Source organism: Aquarana catesbeiana, linkage group LG06 (assembly GCF_042186555.1).
Source record: "Aquarana catesbeiana isolate 2022-GZ linkage group LG06, ASM4218655v1, whole genome shotgun sequence".
NCBI lineage: Eukaryota > Metazoa > Chordata > Amphibia > Anura > Ranidae > Aquarana > Aquarana catesbeiana.
The window spans coordinates 135,930,296-135,944,268 of record NC_133329.1 but is presented as its reverse complement, the minus strand read 5'-3'; the positions used below and the strand labels follow the sequence as shown (position 1 = coordinate 135,944,268).

The 13,973-nt window shown below is 40.5% G+C and overlaps 1 protein-coding gene and 1 long non-coding RNA gene across 2 annotated transcripts in view; one reads left to right on the top strand and one right to left on the bottom strand.

Annotated features, from left to right (window-relative positions):
• FAM20C (FAM20C golgi associated secretory pathway kinase) overlaps positions 1–3,111 on the top strand; it is a 256,797-nt gene extending 253,686 nt beyond the window's left edge. Inside the window, exons 9-10 of the mRNA XM_073590989.1 lie at positions 472–531; positions 1,920–3,111. Of these exons, the coding sequence (XP_073447090.1) occupies positions 472–531; positions 1,920–2,172 (313 nt within the window). The 3' untranslated portion in view covers positions 2,173–3,111. The remainder of the gene's footprint in view (positions 1–471; positions 532–1,919) is intronic.
• Positions 3,112–5,132: 2,021 nt separating this feature from the next.
• LOC141148946 (uncharacterized) overlaps positions 5,133–13,973 on the bottom strand; it is a 48,173-nt gene continuing 39,332 nt past the window's right edge. Inside the window, exons 4-5 of the long non-coding RNA XR_012235012.1 lie at positions 6,660–6,808; positions 5,133–5,565 (exon numbers count right to left, since the gene is read on the bottom strand). This is a non-coding gene — a long non-coding RNA (uncharacterized lncRNA). The remainder of the gene's footprint in view (positions 5,566–6,659; positions 6,809–13,973) is intronic.

Sequence of the window (13,973 nt, the reverse complement as noted above, 5' to 3'; positions counted from 1 at the left end):
ACAATTTAACAGGTTGGTGTGTTTAATACCAAAGGCATTAAAAGCAAAACAACAATCAAGGAAGACTAAAACCTAAAAAATATAACATGGATGGTGTATTTTATGCTGCAGTAATGTTGATCTGTTGCAAAGTGTTTGAGTCATTATTACATGTGACTATCGAATGTCTTTCTTGGTACAGAAAGGAATGACATGGACTTGATTCTGAGGTCTGCCAAAGACAGCTGTGGCCCATATGCTTGCATCACACATGCAGTACGAAACATCTAGTATCCCAGAATAAAATGGTCTTCATTCCACAAAGAGCTATAAAAGAAACACACCTTCATAAAAGTGATTTATGGCAGATGGTTGCAAAATCTACTAAAGGTGGCTTTCACTGCCTCTCAGCTAGGACAGAATTTCATTTATCATGCTATGTACTGTAGCTTTTTTTGCCTTTGCATTCATTTTTTTTTTCCTTTTCAACAGATTTGGAAAGTATTCACACGATGAGTTGTCTATTCTAGTGCCACTGAATCAATGCTGCAGGTATAGTAATAATTTTTTTTTCATATGTTATATATCTACAGTACTTCTTATTCAGCCTGATTGGCAGGTCCTGAAAAGAGTGAGGACAGATTTATTTGGACTGTGTATACATTTTTTTTCACTGTATTTTTTTTAACTTAAATTTTTTTTTCACTTTCTTTATGTGGACTGTCTATTGAGATTGCATATTAGTGCATTCAAGTTGTGTTTGCACATTATCATTTTTGCTGCGGCAACCTACATGATACCAATACCGACAGTCCCCGCCTGTGACCACACCTCACTGACGCATTTCTCTCCCTTGGAGTTTTCTACGGTTAAGCCCAATAGGGGTGAAATTCATCAGAGAGGCGTGGTCACAGATCAATAAAAAAAGATTATTGCTATTTTGGTATAGGGCTTTAGGCCTGACTTTAGTTAATACATATTAGCAGTTTTCTCCTAAACATTCTAAAGGACTTAGTCCATATGTATAAAGTCCAGCATTCACGCCTCCTCTCAAAATAATTTTTTAACACAGATGAAGGGGGCCCCTTAGAACCCCCAAGATGTGTTGGCCATAATTAAATGTAACCTTCAATAAAAACTGATTTTCTGGCCTTTTAAGTCTTTTGTCTTTCTGGACCATACACCAGGTGTATATTGCCATCTTTTTCCCACTGGGGAGATTTGTCTTTCACATGCGTTTATAATTTAACATTGTTGATTCTTATGTATAATTTGGAGAAGCAGTATCAGAGAAGCAGAGGGTGCTCAATCTAGTCTGATTAAATAATGATTTATAAAAGCATAAATAACATTTGAAAAATGATTTTGAATTATATAAAATGTGAATATAATTCAGGTACCAAAACATTGTTACCAGTGATCAAGTATGTCATAGTGGTAGTTTATGCTTAGGAATTGCACAAATCCTAGTAATAGGATAGTCTCTGAAGAACTAAAGATCTAAGGGGTAATATAGAGATCTAGGAGGTAATGTAAATTATAACTAAAGTCAAAACATGTTTTTTGGATTTGGATAGGGTGGAGAGGGATTAAAACTCCTGACAATAGCGTTATGCCCCTTCTTTCCAATAATAAATATTGAAATGGCAGCAGCACAATGCAGATCGAGTTAGAAGCTTCTGTCTTTATTCGTGAAATCTGAAATCTCAGATGTCTGCATGCTCCCAGACTATTGCCCTTTATCATGTGCTGATTTTATTAACAAAGCCAAAAGTTTTTATTACATTTATAGCATGCTGCCCCATCTCTACATAGTTTGTGTATGTGTTATATAGTTGTATAAATGGGTAAAAACACAAACACTAAATATGAGTGTGTAATAAAATATTGTATTTATTGTGTATCATCCATCTAAACACATATGTTTTATTTCTACACAGGATCAAAAAGTCTACTTACCTGCGTTTACAGCTCCTAGCAAAAGAGGAATACAAGCTGAGTAAACTGATGGAGGAGTCTTTAGAAATGGACAAAATTGACCCAATCCTCTATCAACCGCATCTTGAAGCTTTGGACAGGAGGCTACGGATTGTCCTTAAAGCTGTCAGTGAATGCATAGAAAAAGACAACTATGACAGTGTGGTTCAAAATGACTTGGACTCTGATGTGAATAACAAGACAATCAAGAGGTAGTGATGGGGAAAATCTCCAAGCCCAACCAAGAAGACATAGTCTTGCCTAAGACTGCGAACGCTCTTTTGTGAATTCAGTGAATTCAGATTTAAGAATAAATAATTTCCCACTGTAGACAAGCTATAGAAACCAAGAAGGATTAGATAATTAAAAAGTCTTTAAAATAAGTAGATTATAAATGGGTGTGCGTAAAATGATATGGTCAAAGACCTACAGAATCGGTTTTGGGTTCTAAGCGTATCTTGATCTTTTTGTACAGATAGGAGGCCTTTATTTAAAAATAAAGATTTTGTATTTATATATGGTATAATTATAAAATGATGATCTACCTACCACTTTTTTGGAAAACATAGAAAAGGGACAGTATAGTTTTGTTTACCTGTGATGCTGACTTGACTATACCACAATAACGCCTTCAAGATTACTTCAATCTCTTAACTTGAGTATACTGTATCTTCTGTAATTGGTATTTCCAGGGGGTTAAAATCCAAAGTCTTAAGTGTGAAGGGTTTTTGTGCTGACCTAATGCTTAGCAACTGTGGAAGCTTTACTTGAATGTTAAGCATTGAGATGAGCTATTCACCTTTAAAACAAACAGGCAGGCCTTACATAATAGACCTAAATTAGGGAACCTAAAATGCTCCAGGTGTTCTTAATATATCACTCCCAACACATCTTGCTTTGAGCTGACCAGCTTAGCATGGTGAGAGGATTCATTGGGTAACAGCTGGAGCAGGTAACAGGTCTGTTCTGTCATTAGCCAGGTAGCTGCCTTCTCATGTTTGCTTTTGCTATAATGATGTAAATAATGTATATATATATACATGAATATTAGCTGCATTGTGCAGCTACAAGCTTAATTTTGCAGCGTTTTTGTGAGTTGTTTGCAGCGTGGTAAAAGTGCAATAAAAGATACAGCAAACATGTATCTAAAATCTGTTTGTTTGTTTGTTTTTCACGTTTTGGGTTTACAAGAATGTTCCTTTCTAGCAAGTATAGTAACAGAATGTGGAGCACCAATCTCCATTATCTTGAGATCGAAATGTGACATTTCATGACTGAAAAGTAAATTCCAGACAGGTTTAAAAGCATACTTGATATCCTGCACCTATGCTATTTATCAATCTAGCTTTTCTATCATAAAGTAGATCTAAATCCTAACAAAGGAAGTTTTATTATTTGTATTCTTTTGATCTGTTAATTTATCATTGAATCATTTTGTTCTGCCTGTTTGTTAAAAGCTAAGTTCACAGTTGGAACATGTTACATGTTTCACGTGTATTTAGGGTGAAACGTGTAACATTTTCCAGCTCCTGCCCCCTCTCCCCCCGATCCCCCCTTCCCTGAAACAGCAAACAGGGTGTTCCTCTCCCTGCACCCATTGTCCTTTTTAAAAAACAGTGTTTGGTGCTCTGCCTATAAAGCTGCGTCATTCATTCACAGATTCCATTGAATGAATAAACTGCAAGCAGCTGGACTTGCAGTTTCAATGGGTTGCGGGGGCGTTGATGAGTGCTCTTGTAGTCCACTGATGTGTCCTCCAGCTTTCAAACAGAAAGTCCATACAGAGGTAAGGGTTGAAAGCCCACATTACACTTGTGCAGAGGCACAGGAGCCTACATTGCGCCTAATGCTTTCCAGGCTCCTGTAGGGAAAAAAAATGCAAATGTTTTTTTCCTGCAAAAATATGTGCAGTTATTATTTTTTCTATAAAGGTGAACTAATCCTTTAAGTGCAAAAACAACATGAAGATCATGCCAAAAATTCAGAACTATTTTGGGTTCTTTGTTCACTTCCTGTGTTATCTTAAAGAAAAATTCCAGGTATATTAGTTATCAATAGAGCTATCACAGATGCAACTGACACATCTGCACCTAGGCCCCATGTCTAAACAGGGAACATCTTGCAGTTCTTTTGCACACTAGATTGTGAAACCGTATTGCTGGCATGGGTATGGACGGTTATTGTACATGCATAGGGTCACCAGAAGGCTCCCCATGCACAGTAAAGATATTATGAGACGCTCAGTTCACATTAGCTATGTGCCATTATAATGCCAAAGGGCAACACTCAGACATTATGAGAAACTAATGAGGTGTGAAAGCAGACCTTTATCCAGATGGTAACTTAAACTATCTTAGACATATGAGGCTGGATACATGAAGAGTAAAAGAAGGTTTGAAATCACCTCCTTTCTAAAAAAAAATCCTGTTTTGGGCTCTCCCACATTGGTCATGTAAACCAAAATCTAGGCACTGGTCATGTGGTCTCTGCATCAGTCATTCTAAACTTGGTCTGTATTTTCTCACCTAAATGAAACAGTAAGAGGCATCAGGAAGCATTTTTTTTTTTTTAGAAAAGGTAAGTATTTAAGCATCTCTATAACTGTTTACTTATACATCCAACCATAACTTTTGAAGCTTACCTTGTAATATAATGAAAGGTCTGCTTATAGGAGATGATTTACTAAAGAAATATAGGCTATCACTTAGCTAAGGGAATTTTTACTTAGCAAGGGAAATTTCCCTGAACTTAGTGACAGAGATACTGATCCAATCACGTGCAAGAAAAAATGTTGTTGTTTTTTAAGTTTTCTTACACTTATATTAGGCAGTTTTCACCACATTCACCAAGCTAGGTAAAAACTCCCATACAAAGTAAAAAATCACTTTGGAAAGTAAATATGCTTTACTCCTTTTGAAAATCAATCCCCATAGTTCCTAGATCCCCTATCCCTGTAAAAATCACCTGCAGAGTGTATGAACAAAATGTACCGTAACTTTAAGATAATAGTGAGTTTTTTTACTTACTTTGACGCCTAAGCGAGAATTGCATTCCTTCTGGCTATGTCCTGGGATATATAAAGAGGCCCAAATATCAAAAGTAGATTCTCACTCTAGAGTTTATTCTCCTAAGATTTGGCCTGCTCCAAATTCCCCAGGAATCTCGCAGGAAGCATGATGACATCACTCCTGAAGATGGGGGTAGGGTTAGTATAAATTCTAACTTGGTTCTTTACAGGTACATTTTACACTTACTATCTGCAAGTGAATTTTACAGGGGAAGGGGGCCTGAAATATAATGCATGTCCTGCATAAGTAGATCTTACATTGTACTGCATGGTTCACTTCAAAGTAATTTTAAGCTAACATTTGAATAATCATTTTAATTAAAGCAACTGAGAACTTATAGGCAGGAGTTAGACTTGCCATGAGGAAGAACATACATGAATGTAGTTTTATTGTGTAAAGCAGCTATACTCACAGATGGACAATAATGAAGCCATGGACTGGCTACACAGGATCTACAAGAAGAAAATAAACTTGTAACGGCCTGAAAAGATGTATTTCCTTTTTAAATGGAGTTCCTCTAGTTGCAGTTTATACACTGAACCTAGAAGTGCAAATAGAAAAAAGACACATCAATGTTCTAGATCCTCCACGTAGAAAAATGCAGTGTCCCTGTTATACTTATTAATTATTTAAGACGTTCTTTTAGTGCAATGGGGCTCCGCTTGCCCGTCTTTTCTGTTTCCCAACAAATCTGAGATGTGATACTTCTGTTGCATGCGAACATTAATATTATATTCTCTGCTGGATCATTCCTTTGAAATATAATGACTATTAGTCTGGTAATTCAGAAGCAATCAGCATTTCCCAGAAGACAAAACGTTCTCTACTCGTCAGCGTGGGCCCTGGCGAGATGATCTATGTTTGCTTGAGACACTTAAATTTTTTTTTCTTGCAAACAATGAAACAAACTGTGGATAAGAAGCAACTTTCTTCTTACAGATTTTTTGTAGCCAACAGAATAATTTTACTTGTGTTTTTGATATTTTAATTTTGAAATGACTTTTCAAAACAAAAATAGAACAAAGCAGGGAGCAAACAGAAGAAGAGGGGTAACGAAAAATTGCTCCCTGTCCTGTCAGAAACCTAGGCAATTTAAACCAATATTATAATGGAAAATGAGGTTTCCTTAAGTGAAAATGATTAATCGATCCTGATGTTTCCTGAAAAGTCTAGATTGGCCTCACCCCCTCTCCATCACCCAAGCTTGGCTTAAAAATCACCATAGCTTCAATGACCAAAAAGGAAGGTAGGTTTGGAAGTATGAGAGCACAGGGCCAAGTTCAACTTTTCCAGAAAATGTCAGGATACATATAAATTTAGCAGCCTATATATTTGGACCTAATGATAGTTTTGACATGCACATTTACTGATGGCAACATCTCCTTATACATTTGTTTATTATATGCTTGGTTTGAATTGCCCAGGTTTATGACATCAGTGCATCACTGCATCTGAGCACCACAAACCAACAAACACTATTTATTTAATTTCATTATTTTCACTAATATTCAAAGCAAACTATCCCATCCATCCATGTTTTAATCCTCTATTTTGTTGAGAAATCACTTTGAAAAACACCCCTAGCATTTCTGGCCATAGCCATCTTGAGTAAGGGCGGATGATTAATGTACGTACCATTTACTTCCTGGAATCCATCTGCCCTTAGCTCAGATATGCATGCAGGAGAGTGTGCTTAGCTGAGAAAACACCTTCTCCTCTCTCCCCCTTCTTAAGACTCCAGGGATGTATCACATTGTTTGTCTAGGCAAGAAAGCAGGAAGTAACTGAAGAAATGTAAAAAAAAAAAAGTTTAAAACAAGTAAATATTATATAATTTCCTATCTATTTACTAATGCTAGCAGCATGAGGATTAAAAATAATCAATGTTGATTGGGAGAGTGAAGTTCCATTTTAATGTTGAATATATCTGTAGTATAAAATATGAGATACTAGACAGAGAATACGTTCCTTATATGTAATGATGCCATCTTTTAGCAAATAATAATCTGTGCGTGTAAGGAAATTAAGGATTCTGTGGAGTAACAGGCAGGTTATGATAAGATCAACTTGAAACAAGAGTTATTTATAAATCACTTTGAAATAAGAGAGACCTTTTCATAGAGCAAGAGGACTTTATGTGGTATAATTTTTATCACAAATCACCAATTACCCTTAAAGCAAAACTAAGCTCAAAAAGTGAAGACTTGCTATCTTAAAGAGAAGAAATGTTAATTGTGCCTAAGCAGCCCACCAAAAAATAGCCTTTAGGCTTGGAAAAATAAAAGTGCATATATGTGCCTAGGCACTCCTGTTATGTAACCACAGCACTGCGGGCCATTGACTGCTAATCTCACAAGATTTGTTGTTGTCACTACTGTGCGGTTTATAGTTTTCCTTGGTACAGAGGAAGTTGTACCTGAGGACTTGCAGTGCAATTATCTGTGCATTTGAAACCTGTCCATGGTTCTTGATCATTATCCTACCGTCATCATATAGCATTTTATTTGTGGGGCAGATCTGACAGGAGAATGCAAAGCACCACCCCTCTACCAAGGAAGCTGCCTCCGCACAGAAACATAGTATGGAACATGGTAAGTAAGTATTGGGGAAAAGACCCGCAGCAGGAAGCCCACAGGCAATGGTGGGACAAGGTCATCTGGTGCCCAGGGAAAAGATGGCAAACTGCATATAGGAAAACCTACGTCCAGGAATAGGGGAACCCCCCTCCCCACATCCAGTAGAAGGAGACCCCCATTTAGGAGATGTGCAGGTAATGATCTGAGGGAACCCTGATCCAAAAATACAGGACCCCCCCTCTAGTAAAGAAGACTCCAACCCAGAATGAGAGAATGTGAATAACCTGAGAACACACCACTTGAGCCGTACACCCATAGGAGTCCCCTGCCCTAGTATGAAGGGTGAGGGGGTGACTCCCAGTACCAGATGGAGAGGAGATCCTGCACTATCCATGCATGGTGGTGGAGGGCCACTCTGCTCTATGGATGGGCAAACATTGGCTGTTCGCCCGCTCGACGAACACCCAAATTATCGGAGCGTTCGACCATTTGTTCGGCCCGCTGAATGACCACAATGCACTACCGCAGTGCATTGAAATCCCTGATTGGCTGAAGCAATGAAAGCTTTGTCCAATCAGGGCACAGAGCACTGTCAGAGCCATGATTGGACACTGTCATGATGACTCTTTCCAATTCTCAGAGAATAACAACCAGCCGTTTGTCTAATAGAAATGTGCATGTAAGATGTTTGGCTAATAGAAATGTATGTGCACGCACAAATGCGCGCACGTGAATGGGCGCGCTCACAATGTATGTTGACGCCAGACGGACTATTTAAGGATGCTTCTGCCTTTGTTCTATGCTGACTGGTCTTCAGCTTTCCCTGTGTCTTGTGTACCACCAGTGTGTTCCCTTGGTTGATGACCCGGCTTACTCCTGACCTGATTTCCAATTCCACTTCTGTCTTGTTGCTAGTTCCTGCCCCTGCTCGTTCCTGACTTTGGCTCTGCTCCTGATTTGGTACCTTATTGCCTACCTGCTGAGGACCCTGGCTATCCGATGACCATGCTCCTGTCTCTCATCCTGACTTACCATCAGCAGTTCTGCACCATGCTGAATGTTCCTGCTGCAAGTCTGCTGAGAGCTCTGACCAGACACACAGCACAAGCGGAGTGCCTCCTTAACCACAGCTGAACTACTGTGCATGGCTACGGTACCTGGTCTGATGATTCTCATGCTGCCTTGGAACCGCATCTCCAGTGGGGCCTGGGCTGGAGATACAGTGCGTTACTGCAAGTATAATGCTGTATATTTCCGTGCATTAAGTGCGATTTAATGCAGTATATTTCAGTGTTTTACATGCCACTTAATGCAGTATATTTCTATGTGTTAATGCACATTTAACGCAGTATACTGCAGTGCCTTACGTGGCGATTAATGCAGTATAGTTCAGTGCGTTACTGCAAGTTTAAAGCTGTATATTTCAGTGCGCTACGTGCCGTTTAACACAGTATATTTCAGTGCGTCACTGCAAGTTTAACACCGTATATTTCAGTGCGTTACCTTCTGTTTAATGCAGTATAGTTCAGTGCGTTACTACAAGTTTAACAGCGTATATTTCAGTGTTTTACATGCCACTTAACGCAGTATATTTCTGTGCCTTAATGCACGTTTAACGTAGTATACTGCAGTGCGTTACTGCAAGTTTAACGCCGTATATTTCAGTGTGTTTCATGGCATTTAATGCAGTATAGTTCAGTGCGTTACTGCAAGTTTAGCGCCGTATATATCAGTGCATTACCTTCTGTTTAACGCAGTAGAGTTCAGTGCATTACTGAGTTTAACGCAGTATATTTCTGTGCATTACATGCAAGTTTAATGCCGTATATTTCAGTGCGTTAAGTGCCATTTGACGCAGTATATTTCAGTGCATTACTGCAAGTTTAACAGTGTATATTTCAGTGTTTTACATGCCACTTAACGCAGTATATTTCTGTGCGTTAATGCACGTTTAACGCAGTATACTGCAGTGCGTTACTGCAAGTTTAACGCCGTACATTTCAGAGCGTCACGTGGTGTTTAATGCAGTATAGTTCAGTGCGTTACTTCAAGTTTAACGCCGTATATTTCAGTGCACTATGTGCGGTTTAACACAGTATATTTGAGTGCATTACTGCAAGTTTAACTCCGTATATTTCAGTGCGTTACGTGCCATTTAATGCAGTATATTTCAGTGCATTACTGCAAGTTTAACGCCGTATATTTCAGTGCGTTACCTTCTGTTTAACATAGTATAGTTCAGTGCATTACTACAAGTTTAACAGCGTATATTTCAGTGTTTTACATGCCACTTAACGTAGTATATTTCTGTGCGTTAATGCACGTTTAACGCAGTATACTGCAGTGCGTTACTGCAAGCTTAACGGCGTATATTTCAATGCGTTACGTGGTGTTTAATGCAGTATAGTTCAGTGCGTTACTGCAAGTTTAGCGCCGTATATATCAGTGCATTACCTTCCGTTTAAAGCAGTAGAGTTCAGTGCATTACTGAGTTTAACGCCATATATTTCCATGCGTTACGTGCAGTTTAATGCAGTATATTTCTGTGTGTTAGTGCCCGTTTAACGCAGTATACTACAGTGTGTTACTGCAAATTTAACGCTGTATATTTCAGTGTGTTACATGCCGTTTGACGCAGTATATTTTTGGGCATTAATGCACGTTTAACGCAGTATATTTCAGTGCTTACTTCAAGTTTAATACTGTATATTTCAGTGCATTAGGTGTCATTTACCACAGTATATTTCTGTGCATTAGTGCACATTTAACACAGTATATTTCAGTGTGTTACGTGTCATTTACCACAGTATATTTCTGTGCATTAGTGCACGTTTAACACAGTATATTTCAGTGCGTTACTGCAAGTTTAATGCCGTATATTTCAGTGCGCTACGTGCCATTTAACGCAGTATATTTCAGTGCATTACTGAAAGTTTAACTCTGTATATTTCAGTGCGTTACGTGCCATTTAATGCAGTATATTTAAGTGTGTTACTTCAAGTTTAAAGCCGTATATTTCAGTGCGTTACCTTCTGTTTAACGCAGTATAGTTCAGTGCGTTACTACAAGTTTAACGCCGTATATTTCAGTGTGTTACGTGTCCTTTAATGCAGTATAGTTCAGTGCGTTAGTGCAAGTTTAACGCCGTATATTTCAGTGCATTACGTGTCATTTAACGCAATATATTTCAGCGTGTTACTGCAAGTTTAACGCTGTATATTTCAGTGTGTTACGTGTAATTTAACACAGTATATTTCTGTGCGTTAGTGCACATTTAACGCAGTGTGTTATGCGCCATTTAATGCAGTATATTTCAGTGTGTTACGTGCCATTTAGCGCAGTTACTGCATTTTTAAGGCCATAAAGTTCCGTGCGTTACTTGCCGCTTAACGCAGTACATTTTAGTGCTTTACTGAAAGTTTAATGCCGTACATTTCACTGCGTTACTGTAAGTTTAATGCTGTATATTTCAGTGCATTACATGCCATCTAATGCAGTATATTTCTGTGCGTTGGTGCGCGTTTAATGCGGTATATTTTAGTGCGTTACTGCAAGTTTAACGCTATATATTTCAGTGCGTCAGTGCTGTTTTACTGCAGTATATTATAGTGTATCAGTGAAGTGTGCCTGTGTAGTGAGTACTCAAGTTAAAGTGCTCCAAACACCACTTTCCATTGATTAAAGTGCATCCATGTACACATTTCCACATCATTATTACATTTTGTTAATAAGCACCCCCCCATCATGTCTGGGAGAACAACAAGGAGAGGCAAATGTTCTCATGGCACTGTGAGGGGGCCAGTAGCGTATGTGTCAACAGGCAAAGGTGGAGATGTTCAGTCCTCAGGCAGGGCATCATTTCCTTTGTTTAGTGATGTTCCCGTGCTATCCAGCCACAGCATGCAGATGAGGTAGTGGATTGGCTTACTAAACCATCCTCACCCTCCTCATCCTCCATCACCCAAGCAGAGACTATTGTGCAGTCCACTGCAGCTGCCAGAGTGGCTAAACCTGCCTCCTTGTCCACAGCTATTCCTGCTATAGCCCCAGCATCAGGCGTGGAGGAGTCAGCTGAGTTATTTGAACATGGCGTCAGCCACTTCTTCCTTAATGATGCACAGCCATTACTTGATTCAAATGTTGGTTCTGAGGTTGAGGAAGGCAGGAACATGAGCCTACAGAGAGGGGAGAACACTGGCACACAAATTGGCAGTCATATTCCCCCAGCTGCAGCGTATTGCCAAGTTGTCTCCAGTGGTAATGAGGATGGAGGAGATGATGATGATGAGGTCACTGACATGGCTTGGGTGCTGGATAGAGCAGCGGAGGAAAGTGAGGGTAAGGAACAACCCCAACGAGGCAGACATCATGGAAGAATAAAGAGCAGCCACCCTATTCCATTACACTGTGGAGCTGTTTTCTCCCTGTCCACTTCCCACAACTAAGATGTCTGGACCTTTTTTAGCACATGTGCAGCCAATCGCACTGTTACAATTTACAAACTTTGTCTCAAGCACATCAAGTGTGGAAAAAACACCAGCCATTTGGGTAAAACATGCTTGACAAGGCATTTAACCTCCCACCACTCAGCCCTTTGGCAAGAGCACCTGAAAGCCACACAAAAGGGACTCAATTCTATTCCTCTTATTTACTCACCTCAATCTGCCCCCACTATAGCCCATGACCTCTCAGCAGCCTCCACTGACAGGGATGATATGGATGATGGTGTAGCGCAGGGTGTCCCAGGTCCTTGCAGTACATCTGCCAGTAGCACACCACCAGCTGTAGACTAAAGCCGGCAAATTTCTCTGACCCATCTGCTGCTGCGAAGTAAAAAAATACAGTCACTGCCACCTACATGCCCAGTGTCTAAATGCAAGCTTGTCAAAGCTGCTGGTTCTACAATTTTTGCCTTTCCATCTGGTAGATTCTGCCTGCGTCCATTAATTTGCAGAATGTGCTGTACCACAATGGCAGGTTCTCAGTCGCTATTTCTTTTCACGTAAGGCCATTCCAGCTCTGTACCAGTACGTGGAAGGCAATCTTGTGGCATTGTTGGGCAAGGCAGTCAGCCGCAAAGTCCACGTTACTGCTGACACGTGGTCCAGCAAGCAAGGTCAGGGATGATATATTTCACTCACAGCACACTGGGTAACTCTGCTTGCAACTCAGAAGGATGCAGGACAGGGCTCAGAGCTACAGTTTGTTGTGCCCCCATGTCATTATACAGCTAGTGGTGATGATGCAAGATTTGTCAGCTCTACCTCTTCCTCCTCCTTCTCCATGCTTTCCTCTGCTGAATTGTCCTACGAACCATAAGTATCCCCTAAGCATTCAAGGGGCTATTCCATGAGTCAGTTTAAAAGGTGCCATGAAGTGCTTCAGCTGGTTTGCCTAGGGGACAAGAACCACACCGGAGCAGAGATTCTTGCTGCTCTGCAGGGGCAGGCCCAGAGGTGGTTCACCTCACGTCAGCTGCAGCCAGGAATGGTGGTGTGCAATCATGGCACAAACCTCCTGTCTGCCCTTAGACAGGGAAAGTTGACACATGTGCCATGCCTGGCACATGTCCTCAACTTGGTGGTGCAGCATTGCCTAAATAGATACCCAGGGTTGGAAGATAGAGTCTATAGCCATTTCAGGTGCCATTTCCACCTGCTCATAAACTGCCTGATTTGTGACATGTCCACCAGGTGGAACTCAACTTTGGCAATGCTGCATTGGCTGAACATGCAGCAAAGGGTCTGTCAAGGAGCACCTGTGTGAGTATGGCACAACGACAGGCTCAGGCCGGCTTGGCTTTTTTTTCCCCATGCCAACGGCTGCTCATAAAGGATGCATGCACTGTACTGTCACCATTTGAGGAGGCCACAAGGATGATGAGCCATGACAATGCATGCATCAGTGACACAATCCCTGTTGTGTTCCTGCTAGAGCAGACTCTGCATGGCATTATGGACAGGGCACTTAAGGCAGAGCAGCAGGAGGAAGAGGAGAACTTCCATTCTTCTCATGGACCACTTTATGCAGACACCATGGTTCCTACGCCACAGAACACACAAGCGAAGAGGGAGGAGGAGGATCCTGGTAGTTTTGGAGGCATTGAAGCAGAGGAAGACATACGTCAAACAGTAAAGGATGGTTTTCCATCCCCAGAACCCTTGAAAGTAGTATGTGGCTGGGAGGGGGCAGTTCCAGATACTATAATCCTCAGTGACCCCAATGCGTCTGCCTCTCATGCCTCCGCAAATTTGGGCTCCCTCATGCTTCAAAGCCTGCGAAAGGACCCAAGAATAAGTGGCATAAAGGAGAAGGATCATTATTTATTGGCAACCCTCCTTGACCACCGTTACAAGAGGAAAGTCTCAGAATT